General features: G+C 42.4%; 1 protein-coding gene across 1 annotated transcript in view; it reads left to right on the top strand.

Annotated features, from left to right (window-relative positions):
* The window catches only part of HHAT (hedgehog acyltransferase), a 387319-nt gene extending 372187 nt beyond the window's left edge, over positions 1-15132 (top strand). The window contains exon 11 of the mRNA XM_053607789.1: positions 13368-15132. Within this exon, the coding sequence (XP_053463764.1) occupies positions 13368-13459 (92 nt within the window). The 3' untranslated portion in view covers positions 13460-15132. The remainder of the gene's footprint in view (positions 1-13367) is intronic.

The following is a 15132-nucleotide window of genomic DNA, read 5'->3' as shown; positions in this document are numbered from 1 at the left end:
GTGAGAGTCTATCTTAGTTAATGGTGAAAGGTGTGGGTCCAGTTTCAGTCTTCTACAGGTTGCCAGCCAGTTCACCCAGCACCATTTGTTAAATAGGCTTTTCCCCACTGAATGTTTTTAATTGGCTTGTCAAAGATCACATAACGGTAAGTAGCTGGATTCATCTCTTGGTTCTCTATTCTGTTCTAGACATCTACTTCTCTGTTTTTGTGCCAGTACCATGCTGTTTTGATCACTATCGATTTGTAGTATAGTCTGAGGTCTGGTAGCGTGATTCCTCCTGCTTTGTTTTTATTTTTGAGTAATGTCTTGGCTATTCGAGGTTTTTTCTGATTCCATATAAAACGAAGTATTGTTTTTTCAAGATCTTTAAAGTATGACAGTGAGCTTTAATGGGGATTGTGTTGAAATTATATAATGCTTTGGGTAGTATGGACATTTTAACAATGTTGATTCTTCCCAACCATGAGCATGGTATATTTTTCTATTTGTTAACATTCTCAGCTATCTCTTTTCTTAGAGTTTCATAGTTCTCTTTATATAGATCTTTCACGTCCTTTGTTAGATAAACTCCCAAGTATTTCATCTTCTTTGGCACTACTGTGAATGGAATAGAGTCCTAATTGTTTTTTCAACTTGACTATTGTTGGTATATATAAAGGCTACTGATTTATGAATGTTGATTTTGTAACCTGAGACACTGCTGTATTCCTTGATCACTTCTAAGAGTTTTTTAGTAGAGTCCCTAGTATTTTCCAGATATACAATCATATCATCTGCGAAGAGCGAAAGTTTGATCTCTTCTGACCCTATATGGATACCCTTGATCGCCTTTTCTTTCCTAATTGCAGTGGCTAAAACTTCCATTACAATGTTAAGGAGCAATGGAGACAGTGGGCATCCTTGTCTGGTTCCTGATCTGAGTGGAAATGATTTCAATTTACTCCGTTGAATACGATATTGGCTGTGGGTTTGCTGTAGATGGCCTCTATCAGTTTAAGAAATGTCCCTTCTATACCAATTTTCTTAAGTGTTCTGATCATGAAGCGATGTTGGATGTTATCAAAAGCTTTTTCTGCATCGATTGAGAGAATCATATGGTCTTTGTTTTTTAATTTGTTTATGTGCTGAATTACATTTATAGATTTACGTATATCGAACCAGCCTTGAGACCCTGGGATAAAACCAACTTGGTCATGATGTATGATTTGTTTGATATGTTGCTGGATTCTGTTTGTTAGAATCTTGTTGAATATTTTTGCATCTTATTCATTAGTGATATTGGTCTATAATTTTCTTTTCTTGTTAGGTCTTTTCCTGGTTTGGTGATCAGGGTGATGATATTTGTTTCATAGAACATGTTGGGTAGTATTCCTTCTTTTTCTACCTTGTGGAACAGGTTGAGTAATATAGGTACTAATTCCTCTTTAAAGATTTAGTAGAATTCTGACGTAAAACCATCTGGTCCCAGGCTTTTCTTTTTGGGGAGATTTTGTATGGTTGATGTTATTTCCGAACTTGATATGGGCCTGTTCAACATTTCCACTTGATTTTGGTTAAGTCTTGGAAGGTGACGTGCTTCCAAATAATGGTCAGTTTCCTTCAGATTTTCGTATTTCTGAGAGTAAAGTTTCTTGTAATATTCATTAAGGATTTTTTGGATTTCTGAGGAGTCTGTTGTTATTTCGTCTTTATTATTTCTGATTGATGAGATTAGAGATTTTACTCTTTTTTTCCTGATTAGGTTGGCCAAAGGTTTATCTATTTTGTTGACCTTTTCAACAAAACAGCTTTTTGATTTATTGATCTGTTGTATTATACTTTTGTTTTCAATTTCATTTAGTTCTGCTCTGATTTTGGTTATTTCTTTTTTTCTCCTGGATTTGGGGTTGGAGTGTTCTTCCTTTTCCAGTGTCTTGAGATGTCCCATTAAGTTGCTTACTTCCTCTCTTTCTGTTCTCTTGAGGAAGGCTTGCAGTGCTATAAATTTCCCTCTTAGAACTGCCTTTGCGGTGTCCCAGAGATTCTGATAGTTCGTGTCTTCATTGTCATTTTGTTCCCGAAATTTGGCAGTTGCCTTCTTGATCTCATCTCTGACCCAGCTATCATTGAACATAAGGTAATTTAACTTCCATGTTTTTGTATGTGTATGCAGATTCCTGTTGTTACTCATCTCAAGTTTTATTCCATGATGGTCCGAGAAGATGCATGGAATAATTTCTATTCCTTTAAATTTACTGAGGTTAGACTTGTGACCTAAGATGTGATTGATTCTGGAGTAAGTTCTGTGGCTGATGAGAAGTATGTGTATTCAGTTTTGTTGGGATGAAATGTTCTGTAGATGTCTGCTAAATCTAAATGCTGGATGGTTAGATTTAAATCTAGAATTTCTTTACTCAGTTTTTTGTTGGAGGATTAATCCATCACTGCCAAAGGAGTGTTAAAATCTCCGACTATTATGGAGTTGGAGGAAATCAAGTTGCTCATGTCTGTTAGAGTTTCTCTTATAAATTGAGGTGCATTCTGGTTGGGTGCATAGATATTAATAATTGAAATCTCATCATATTGAGTCTTACCCTTAACAAATATGAAGTGACCATTTTTGTCCTTTTCAAAAAACTTTTGTTGGTTGCTTGCTTCCTTTTGTTGGTTTAAAGCCTATTGTATCCACAAATAAAATTGCAACTCCTGCTTTTTTCTGGTTACCATTTGCCTGAAATATGGATGACCATCCTTTCACCCTGAGTCTGTATTTGTCTTTTAATTTAAGATGTGACTCTTGTATGTAACAAATGTCTGGCCTGAGTTTTTGTATCCAGTCAGCTAACCTATGTCTCTTTAGAGGGCAGTTTAAGCCATTCACATTAATGGAGAGTATTGATAAGTTTGGTGAAATTTGGGGTATTGAGTGTTTCGAAAGTCCAGTGGGCATTTTTAATCCTTTTGCTATTGTGGAAGTTGGAGTTTGATCAGAAGTTTCTGAGTGAGTTTACTTTTGTAGTAGAGGATTGGGTTGGTTATTATGGAGGATAGGTCTGAGAATATCCTGAAGAGCTGGTTTGGTTGTGGCAAATTTCTTTAGCATATGTATGTCATTAAAGTATTTTATTTCTCTGTCATAAATGAAACTCAGTTTAGCTGGGTACAAGATCTGGGGTTGAAAGTTATTTTGCTTGAGGAGATTAAATGTTGATGACCCTCTTCTGGCTTGAAAAGTTTCAGCAGAGAGATCTGCAGTCATTCTAATGTTCTTCCCTTTGAAGGTAATAGATTTCTTTCGCCTGGCCACTTTGAGAATTTTCTCCTTCATATTAACTTTAGTGAAGTTAATTATGATATGCCTGGGGGATGTCTTATTGGGGTTGAGTCATGCTGGGGTTCTGAAGCTATCTGCTATCTGAATTTCAGGTTCTCTAGACATGTCTGGAAAATTCTCTTTCATAATTTCATGCAGAAGGCCCTCTGCGCCACTTCATCCGTTTCAGGAATTCCTATGAGTCGGATATTTGCCTTCTTTGAGTTATCCCAGAGCTCTCTGAGTGAGTGATCCATTTTTGCTCTCCATTTCTCTTCCTCTTTGAGAGTTTGGGAGTGTTCAAAGGCTTTATCTTCAATGTTGGAGATCCTTTTTCTGCTTGGTCCATTCTGTTGCTAAGGGATTCTACTGTATTTTTCATATCTTTGAGGGCTGCAAATTCTTGTTTCAGTGTGTCTAAGTCTTTGGTGGTTTTGTCTTTAAATTTGTTAAATTCTTGAGACAGCTTTTGAATTTCTCCACGAATTCCTAATTCCATTTTGTTAATCTTGTTTGCCATCCAAATTCTGAAATCGATTTCTGACATCTCAGCCAGTTGTTTGTGAATGGAATCTTCAATTACATCTGCCGTATCTTTCCTTGGGGGGGTTGATCTATTCTGGTTATTCATGTTACCGGAGTTTTTCCGCTGATTCCACCCCATGATTGTTTTACTCCCTTTGATTTTCCTCTGGTGTTTTGTCGAGGACCCGTACAGTGCTGTGGCCTGAGCAACTGGGGCCCTGTTTGGTGTAGAGGGGCTAAGTGGTTCTGTCTTGTTTTCAGCTGGTTTCTATGTGACCCTAGTGAAACAGTTACTCTGGGTTGAAGTCTCAGCTGTGGAGAAATACCAGCAATTAAGTCACCCCACCCACCACAGGCAGCAAATGGAAAAGGATAATCAAACCTTCCTACAACCACACACCCAGGGCACCACCTGGATAGTCCCCAGGTGAGTGACTCGGTTCAAAAGGTCCAAGTCAATTGTCTCAGTCAGCAGCTGCCTCGGGTGGGAGAGTTCAAGAGGTCCCTGGGAACTAGATCACAGGTGTCTGGTGACTGCTCTAAAATGGCTTGCTCCAGTGCTGCGTGGAGTCAGGAAGAGCCACCAGTAAATAGATCAGTCTGGGAAGATTGACGCCTCCTTCCCCACCTTATAGCTCTGTCACACCCAGTCGCTACTAGCCCCACAGGACTGTGACCCAGTCAGTTGTCTGCAGTAAACAGATACTCCAGGGGTTTTCACCTTCCTAAGTCACAGGGTAGTCTGTGTCTGTTTGATTAGGCTGCTATTCTCTGTCTTTATCCAGCAGGGGGTGGTGTGGCCTGTCAACCTCCGGCACTTGATGGAGACTGGAGGTGTTCACTTAGTTCTAGCCCCACCCTTAGTTTATGTTACTGAGTGAAGGGAACAACCCTGTGGGAGTTTGTTTCTGACCTTGCCAGATTCCTCTGCAGAGGAGAGGCTGATTTGAGTTCCCAGAACCTGTGTCTCAGGCCCTGTCTTTAGTCCTGTGGGTTTGTATTCGCAGCACAGTCAGTTGTTGGCTGTAGCCTCTTGGCCTCTGTTGTCTATAGGCTGGTGATCCCCTAAGGGCCAGGTGCATCTTAGGCTCAGTAGAGCGGTCCTCTGGATCAGCCCCACCCTGGGAGTTTCCGGCTCTGCGGGTGTGTTTTCTAGTCCCTGTGTTCCACCCAGGTCGGTACCGTCTCAGGAAAACCCTTTACTCACGGGGCCTGTGTTTCAGTCCCAGGTCTGTTCCATGGTGGTTGCCATCTGAGAAGATGCTCGGCCTCATCTGGTTGCTCAGGAACACAGGAGGAGAGGCTATGGGATATCTGGGGGTGGGCCTTGTTATTGCTGAAGACCGCTGTTGCTCTGCACCTCGGGGCACCACCGCTCCAGTGTAATTCCCTCTCAGCCGACCGTCATCTTCTCACTCCTTTGCTACAGAGTCAGCACTGGTCAGCTGCAGTCCAGGTCCTGTCAACACCTCTCGAGAGTTCACCCAAGAATCTGGACTCCTGGGGGGGCAGGTCTCCAGATCACAGAGTGAGAGTGGAGGGGAGTGTTAGGAGCTCAGAGTTGCAGGTCATAACACCAAGCTCATTGAGACCAAATGAACAAATAAACAGATACAAAGGTTACCAGGCACATGGGCCCATAGATACAGAGACAGACGGAAACACATAGACATACAGGCAATAGCCACGACAACATCAATATAAGAACAACTGCAATAAAAATAGTGATAATTGTAAAATAATTGAAAGAAAGGAAAAAAAAAGAGAGAAAAGTGGTGTTAATGTTAAAATGAGAAGAAAGAAGAAATTAAAATTAGAAGACATAGAAATAAAAAAATATATAAAAAGTAATAATAATAATAAATTATCGAAATCTCCTCTAAGAAAATGGTGAGGAAAAAACAGACAAAAACAAAACAAAACAAACAAAAAAACCCAAGAAAACCAAAACCAAAACAAAACAAAAAAAAAGGCACCAACTACAAAAATGTTCTTGTGTGTAGAAATATACCTATAAATATCTATATGTCTGCTGTAGGGATCAACTTTTGTAGGAATATATTCATACTGCAATATACTTTCTGGACACCAGGTGGCGCTGTGAGTGGTTCTGAGACTTATACCTGATTTACAGTTTATACCGTTACCATGGTAACCACCTTCCATGGCCGATCGCCATTTTGGAGTTTCCGTAAAAGTTTGTCGCCTAAGAATTGTGCAACCTCGGCTGTTCTTTTCCAGACAGCACTTGCGACGACCTTCCCACTCAGTGCAGGTGTCCACGCTTCCTAAGTCCCTCCACTCTGTTCCCAGGTTCCCCCGCAAACTGGCGACTGCAATCGGCCATAAGGGGAGCGGTGCTGAGTTTGCGCCCTCGTTGGTTGGCTCGCGGTTCTATCTCCTGTAGCTGGTTCCTGCCGGTCCGCGGCTTCGGTAGCTTCGCGGCTCCAGAAGCCAAAGCCGGGTCCTAGGCTTCAAGCCAGTTCCCATGGTTGGAGTGCTCTGGGGACTTATTTTGAGTTTTATGGTTCAGAGTTTCCCTTTTGGATGGAAGCCCGCCAGTTCGCCACGCAGCCTGAACCTCCAGCCCCCTCCAACCTGCTTCAAACTTTTGAAAATAATTAATGATCTTTAAAATTTTTCAAGGCACACCACCGTGCCACGGCCTATCAGTTGAAAATCACTGCTCTAGTGGCCTCAGAATAGAAAATAGCACCAAAGCAGAACAACATATGCATAGGATGGGGAGGCCAATGTTCAAAACATATAACAAGTGGCAGGGCATCAAAGAGATGGTGGCCAAGGACAGGAGCAGGTCCTGGAGGCCTCTGTAGAACCAGATGTTGCCCCTTTTGTTGTGGTATCAGAAGACAAGTCAGGGCAGACAGGCTGGGACTGTGGCTTTTCCCAACCAGAAGGGAAGCATATCAGCCTTTTAACATTGGCTGTTGTTTCTTTGAGGGGCACGAGCTGAACGTTAGCCTTGGAGGCCATGAACTGCCCAGCACAGTCCAAGGCCATTCTCAGAGTCGGTGGGAGAGACATATTCTTTGGGCCCCATGTTCATCAATCACCAAGTTCCATGAGTTCCTTTCTACAGTGTCTCCTAGAACCACCTCTTTGTTCTATTTATAGACATTCTTCTCTGAGTCGGCCTGTTAACATACCCTATTTGGAGGTCAAGATTCATCAACTTTACACTGGTCTTCAACAGGATGACCATGTGGGCCATTCATTATATATGCACGTGCATCTCTCCAGGGACATGGATGGTTATGTTGGTGACATTTAATAGAGTACATCCTTCACATGTACAGAGTTAGGTTTCAACCACGGAGAGTTTATCTCAGGAGGTGAGCTTTGTTTCCCTTGCAGCCTGGTGGTGCTCAAGAGAAAAAGAAGCAACCTTTCTTACAATGGCTTTGAGTCATTGGGTGACATTACTTCATGGGACCAGAAAGTAAGACTATATCTGTCCAGCTATAGGAATTCAAAAGCCAAGCTGGGTGGGTCATGGTGTTCTTTAGCCCTCAGGGAACTGTGAACCAGCAAGGTGATGACTGAGCAGTTGATGAGTTAGAAGGACAACAGACAATAAGGCACCAGAGTCTGTGGCTAGAAAACTTAGCTGGGTGAAAGGAGAGGGGAAGCTAAGGCAGTGTTAATGGTGTAAATAATGGTAGATTAAAGAACTAAGGGATCAACAATATTCTTCAGACTGTTCTTCTAGAATTCAACCTGACACCCTAGGCTTGGGGTATGAACTGTGGGCCTTTTTGAGGGAGTGTGTCTTCAAACAGGAATATCAGTATTGGGTTTAAACTATCATTCAATAATCTGTTAGCAATCGGTTCCAGGATAAGTTATTTATCTCCATGCACCTCAATTTCTCCCTCTTAAGATGAAAATAGTAATTAGGGCGGAGCCTGTGGCTCAGTGGGTAGGGTGCTGGCCCCATATACCAAGGGTGGCGGTTTCAAACCTGGCCCCAGCCAAACTGCACCAACAAAAATATAGCCAGGCATTGTGTAGGCGCCTATAGTCCCAGCTACTCGGGAGGCTGAGGCAAGAGAATCGCCTAAGCCCAAGAGTTGGAGGTTGGTTGCTTTGAGCAGTGAGATGCCACAGCACTCAACTAAGGGTGATAAAGTGAGACTCTGTCTCTACAAAAAAAAAAAAAAGAAGAAAGAAAGAAAATAGTAATTACCTCAGAGTGTTGTGAGAACTAACTGAGGTTGTCTATTCCTTGTAAACTGTACAGTAGATTGCATATTCTGTGTGAATTATTCACATGTGGACAGAGACTACAGTGCTGTGTGGCTGAGAGGTAGGGCAGAAACAAGGTTTCTCTGCCAATTTGTTCATGTGCTGGTCATTAACCATTTTCTTCTAAAATGGTTAACAGTAGGATGTGGCCTTTGAAAAAGCTCTGTTGGAGACAAGATGGCGGCCACAGCCTTGGGAGTGTTGCCCAGCCCAACAGTCCAGTGAGCCTTTGATGGGGTAATTGATAGCTCATACACAATTCAGCAACTCAATTAACTTCTCTCCCATTAGGAAGGATTGATTTCTTCCCTGGGATGGGGATTTGTGCTGATTTAGCGGCAGCAGCCTTCCTACTGCCGAACGCATCTGCATGGTTAAGAAAGAACTCTTCTCCTTGGTCATGCTGCTGCTTAGAGGCCCCAGTGCAAGATGGCATGACTGGGGGCCCCAATGTTCAGTTCCATATACAGCAAGCCTCCACCCCTAGAAAGATGAAGGCCCATCGTTATTTAAAAAAATGAATTCCATTTTCCTACACCTTTTGTCTGAACACCTAGGTGTATATATAGGATAGGAAATTGCAGCCCAGCGCTGCAAGTCTGTGATTGGCTGATGTTTCACCATTACCTTTAAAATTTTTAAATGTCAGCTTTATTGAAAAATAACATAGTCAAATGCATTTATTCAAGGTATGCAATTGGATTAATTTTGCCAGTTGTATACACCTTTGAAATCATTCCTACAATCAAGATACAAAACATCTTCATCATCCCAAAAGATTCCTAGTGCCCTTTGCAGTCTGTCCCTCCCTGAACCCCAGCTCCCCATGATAACTGATAGGCTTTTCACAATTATGCAGTAGTTTGCATTTTATATAAATAATACAATATTTATTTATTGTATTGCCAGGGGCTTCTTTCACTTAGCATTGTTGTGTTTTGCTTGGGTGGTAAATTTGTATAACAGAATATTTACCATTTTAACATTTTTAGGTAGCAGTAAGTACATCCACAATGTTACACAATCATCACCACCATCCATCTCTGGAACTTTTCTCATTGTCCAAAACTGAAGGTTTATACCCATTAAACACTAACTTTCCATTTCTTCCCTCCTCCCAACCCCTGGCAACCACGATCCTACTTTCCGTCTCTGTGAATTTGATTACTCTATGTTTCATATACCATACTCTTGTATGGTATTTAACAGTACCATACAAGGTTGGACAATTAAGTTTGAGAACTCATCCTAGAAAAAGTGCTGCCTATCTCACTACTAAATATAACTATAGTTCCCTTTAAAGTACTCCCCTTAGGAAGCTATGCACCAACACCAGTGCTAGTCCTTTCAGGCTGATGTAATTGCTCAGAGCATTGCCTGGCTATAATAACCTCAAATAAAATTATAGTGCTCACTCCCATTTTACTCCAGCTATTTCCCTCTGTGTTGCCTGTTTCTCATTAGCTGTAGTTGTTATACAACTTGCTAATATCCTATTAACTATATCATGTCACAACCACCTACATCCTATTTACTCCACCTTTTATGCCACGTCCATTAATCCTCTTAATTGATCTATTATGCTATATATTCTACTTGTCTACATTTAGCCGTATCTGTCAAAAAATGTCCTATTAATCACATTACCCAATCTCCTGCAAGTGTTGTCTGACTTGACAGCAACCTGTTCATAATATCTTCATTGCTGCCTACCTGTGACCTGTTAAAACTGATTACTAGTTTAGATCTTACTAGGTCAGGTATGAAAAGTCCAGTAGGAAGTCACACATACCACTGACTCCGGGGGCTGAGCCTTGAATATGTAGAGGATGTAAAGACTTCAGCCCCCAAGTACCTTTTTTTTTTTTTTCCAGAGACAGAGTCTCACTTTGTTGCCCTTGGTAGAGTGCCATAGCATCACAGCTCACAGCAAGCAACCTCCAGCTCTTGGGCTTAGGCGGGATTCTCTTGCCTCAGCTTCCCAAGTAGCTGGAACCACAGGTGCCCGCCACAACACCTGGCTATTTTTGTTGTTGTTGTTGTTGTTGTTGTTGTTGCAGCTTGGCCGGGGCTGGGTTTGAACCCGCCACCCTCAGTATATGGGGCCAGTGCCCTACCCACTGAGCCGCAGGTGCCACTCCCCAAGTGCCTTCTTAAGAAGGATCTTTTCCTTTGACCACTAGGCTGTATGAGCCACACTGATGGAGAGACAGAGACATGCTGTGTGTGTGTATTGGGGGGTGGCCAGTAGGGAGAGTGGGAGGTGTGAAAGGAGTAGAGATTGGGAGGCTGGGTGAGAAGGGAGAGCCTGGAAGGAGGAGACTGAGTTGGGAGAGGCCGGTGGAAAGGAGGACTGTAGGAGAGGTCAGAGTTCATTTGTCAGGACAGATCCTTGCTGATACCATCTTTTTGTTAATGACTGGCAAGCCTGCATGACTATGTGCCATCACAGCCCCCAGAATGTTGCCAGAATGACAACCCATCTGATTGGCTTTTCAGATTTACAATTCTGTCCTTATCTGAGCCCTGATGAAGAGAGGGCTCAGGCCACCAACAAGAGGGTAACGTCAGCATCTAGGGCAGGGCTAGGCTGATAGCAAGTGCTCATGAAGTGTTGGTTGAGCAGTGTTGAAACGTGACTTGTAGAACCTGTCTGTCGCTTGTCATCACAAATCTTTCTCCTGAGATTAGGAAGGAATAGGAGTCCTTAGTAGCTATCTGTATGCACTGGGACTACTGTCGTAGGAGAACGTGTGTCCAATGAGCTGTGTGTATATAATAGAGTTCTCAGTTGTCCTATATTAATCCTTTGCATTTCTAAAACACTTTCTAAAAACATTACCAAATCTGTGATCTCATTTTATTCACATACTTGTTTAAAAAATATTCAGGGCTACTGTCACCTAATGGGAAAACTGAAGCCCTAATAGGTTCTGAAACTACGGTTAGGATTACAAGTCTCCTAAGTGCCATCTAGCGTCCTCTCTGGATGGCATCATAGGCAGTAAGAACAGGGAAAATTTTCAAGGCCTTGCTATGGCTGCACTAAACATGTATATGTGCTTCACCTGTGGGAAGTATTGGGGACATTTTTCCTTATAGCTCTGTTGCTGGGCAGAAGTTTTCATGGGCTCTCCCTTGACAGCTGTGGTTCCAAGCACAGCTGTGCAATGCCCCAGGCCCAGCTTTGTATAAACAGAACATCCCCATTTGCCCACCTCTGCAGACAGCCTCTAGGATCCATGTTTACCAGACACCATTGATGCCTCACCCCAAACACAGCTGAAGTCTTGCAGTGCTTCCTGTGACTGAAACTCCCTTCCCTCATCCTGCTGAGCCCACTTGAGAAGCAGGTGTTGACCTGCTCTGGCGTTTCTGTCTGAGCCATAGTGGTGAGAGATCTGAGGACCTCCAGGCAGCATGGGTCTATCTTGAAGCTCAGGGAAACACCTGGCTCTACTCTTCCCTCCAAAATGCATTTGTACCTAGAACCTAAGAATGGACTTCCTTTGGAAATAGAGTCTTTGCAGATGTAAAGATATTACAATATCTTGAGAAGAAATCATCCTGGATTTAAGATGGGCTTGAAACCCAATAACTGGTGTTCTTATAAGAAGAGGATAGGACACAGAGAAATACAAGGAAGAAGGCAGTATAAACATGGAGGCAGTGATTGGAGTGATGCTGCCACAAGCCAAGGGATGTCAGGTGCCAGCAGCAGTGGAAAGAGACAAGTAAGCATTCTTCCCTACAGCCTTCAGAGGGAGAGTGATCTAGCTGACACCTTGATTTTGGACTTCTGGATTCCAGAACTGTGACTGAACACATTTTTCTTGTTTTAAACCATTACGTTGAGTAATTCATTATGGTAACCACAGGAAACAAACATTGGCCGACTAGCAGTCAGGAGGTGGGGTGTGGAGTTGACCCGGGGACTAGACTCCCGGGGTCCTCTGCTGCTATCCCCTCTCTTACCTGCAGGGCCTGACAGAATGCTTGTGGCAAGCCAGTCTAAGGGGCAAGGACCAAGGCTTGACTTCCCTGTGGACACTAATCTTGGTGGAGAAAGATCTCCAGGCCTTCTCTCTACCATTGTTGTTACCTCTCTTTACTGCCTATCATACGTAAGTCTTTACATCATTTCACTCAGTCCTTGTAAGGACACTATTAAGTTGTTGAATCTATAGTTTTACATTAAATGTCATTAACTTGTTCAAGGTTACACAGCTGGCAAGTGGCAGAGCTGGGATTTGAACTTGTGCATCATCCTACTTAAAAGTCTGCACACTTAACTAGTCCACTACAATAACTTACCCACACCATGTGAAAATAAGTGGCAGCCAATGGTCGACACAGCAAGAAGATAACCCACGGTCCCATCTCTGGCTGCTTAACCTCTTCCTATGCGGCAGCCACATCACATGATCCCTGTTCCTTGGAAGGCCTGTGATGGTCCTACTTCTGGTAGTCTCTCTGGTAGCTTGTCCCTGCCCTTTTCAATCTGATAAACTTCTAGCCCACATGGTTCAGCTTCAGTATATTCTGTACACTCCATTATCTAACATTGACTTTGGGGACCATAAATCTTACTGGTGTGTGTGTTTCCAAGCTGACATGGGAGCACCTGTGACACAGGACTGGATCTTTCTGTTTGGTTATCGTATCTTCCCCAGCATTTCTGGTTCTCCAAAGTCCCCAATAAATGTTTAAGTGAAGCATGCAGAAGACATGAAGATTGTTAAGTAACAAATGCTCAGCAGAAAGGCCTGCTAATTTTAAAAAAGAAAGAAAAGAACATCAGACATTCTAAGACAAGTATTTGTAGAAGGAATCACTAAAAGCTTTGTGTTCTAAAAGCAAATATTTAATTTAGGCTCCCCCTTCTGTGTGCTTACAAATGGCACTCAATTCAATATAATGCTCAATCTACATTTTGAGATTTACTCTGGGACTCGTGGACTTTATTTTCCTTTTTGTGATTATTAACTGCTTTGGTCCCCTAAACATGTATTCTTTAAAAAGCTTACCTTATTTCTAAGCATGGCTTGCATTTACAATGGTGTACCTTCATTTTATGCTGACCCGGATAGGAATGTAGGAGTCAACTTGCTGGAGATCCAGTTACAGCAGAATTTCTAGGAAGCATATGTCTTAATTGTATCAACCAAGACCTGTTTATTTCTCAGGTTGCCTTTTCCAAAAGAGGACCGTTTGCTCATGTTGGATGTCCTGTCTCTGATAGTCTTCTAATGGCTCTTCCATCTCTGTCTTTGTTCTACAGGCTGGCCGTGGGTGACCCTCTCTGTCCTGGGATTCCTGTACTGCTACTCCCACGTGGGCATTGCCTGGGCCCAGACTTATACCACTGACTAATGCCATAGGGCCCAGGCCAGCCCTTGTAGCTAGCCTCCAAGGCAAATGGTGCTTCACCTTGACCTCCCACTCCGAGATAATCGCCGAGGGACCAGTGCTTGATCTGCAAATCTTCTGTTGAAGTTACCTGACTCCAGTGCTGGAAGTTTGAGCTCTCATAGAAAATTTATAACCAGATAATCTTCTGACTTTGGAGCCCATTTTCCTGTTGAGTAAATTGGGGTCTAAGGTAGTAGACTGCATTGCCCAGCTAAACATGGTGACATTTTGGTTTAGAACTTAGTCCCTTGGGACCCTTGGGTTTTTTCCTCCTTTTCCAGGAATGAAATATAATCAACATCCCTTGATGGAGGCACAGAAATCCTGATTAGTGACAGGCCTGTCCACTACTGGGAAGTATTTCTAAAACATTTTGGCGATATTTAAGAGAACCCTTTCTTCCTGTCCTGCAGCGTGGTCTTCTGGAATCAGTATAAGGCTCTTACCTTTGTATTTAAGCTCCTCTGCAGGATGGAGACAACCCTCTGTTGTGCTTCTAATTGCCTAGTAAGAGAAGTCAGAAGCAGTCCGGTGGCATTCAGAGGAGTTTATTCCCAGGGAGTCCTGTGATTTGAACTTCATCAAAGTGATCTACATGTGGTTGCTTAGTCCTGAGATCTGCTGAGAAGATGGTAGTTCCTCTACCCGAAAGTTAATTGTTTCACAATAAAGAAGTAAAAATTTAAAAACCGCATAATAGTGTATGCACAGAGAGGTGCTATTAGGTGAGTCACAAAGGTAAGGATGACTTTCTGGGGTCTTATCTACCCTTTCCACATAAGTCCCAAAGTCGTCACCCTACTCAGTGATTTATGCTCAGTGGTTTATATTGTATTGTTTGGATTTAGATGCAGCCTTTCCTGTACATGGATAATTTACATTTTTGTAGAATTATTTTGAATATTTTTTAAGGAAATGTTTAAAATCGACCTATTTGATTTGCTTATTCCCTCTTCTAAAGAGATGCTGTATAGCCTACCAATGATCACAAGAGGTAGATAATTCATAATATTTCTGTTGGGGTTTGGATTTTTGGTGGGGAGGAGAGAGTAAAGAAGTTTTAAAATTTGAATCCATAGTATATCCAGTTACAGGAGAATTTATAACATCTCAAGCACATGAATTAAATTCTTGTAAGATTCTGAAACTCTTGTGAGTGAAAAGTTCACTTGGACCTAGAGCTATCTCATATTTGTTATATGGTATGGCCCTCGTGCTTTGGCTGTGGTTATCAACTCAGCGAGATTTAAACTCCAAGAGTGCTGGACCATTTTGTTGACTTTCTTTTCCTTTCTAGCCACTCTATTTGGAAGACAGATGGAGGGGGCCAGATGTTATTGACCTAGGATGGGTATGGTACATGTTAGCTGAAAAGGGCAGAGAAGGCAGGTAGGCCTTGGCAGCAGCAACCTCAGAGCTGGCTTGATAAAGGAGAGAGAAAGTTGGTGCAGGCAATGCCAGGGTGCTGAAGAATTTTAAAGAAGGAATGAGACTGGGGGAGGAGTCAGTGCCTACATGAATATAGTAAAACTCCATGAACTAACACAATTTGTGGCCATCCAGAGGGAGTGTGGATGAAGTTACTTGGAAGGAAAGAGCTTGCTAAGAAAGAAAAGTATAATAAAATGGTTGTA

Source organism: Nycticebus coucang, chromosome 10 (genome assembly GCF_027406575.1).
Source record: "Nycticebus coucang isolate mNycCou1 chromosome 10, mNycCou1.pri, whole genome shotgun sequence".
Lineage (NCBI taxonomy): Eukaryota > Metazoa > Chordata > Mammalia > Primates > Lorisidae > Nycticebus > Nycticebus coucang.
Note: the sequence above shows the minus strand (reverse complement) of the source record. Positions and strands in the feature narration are given on the sequence as shown.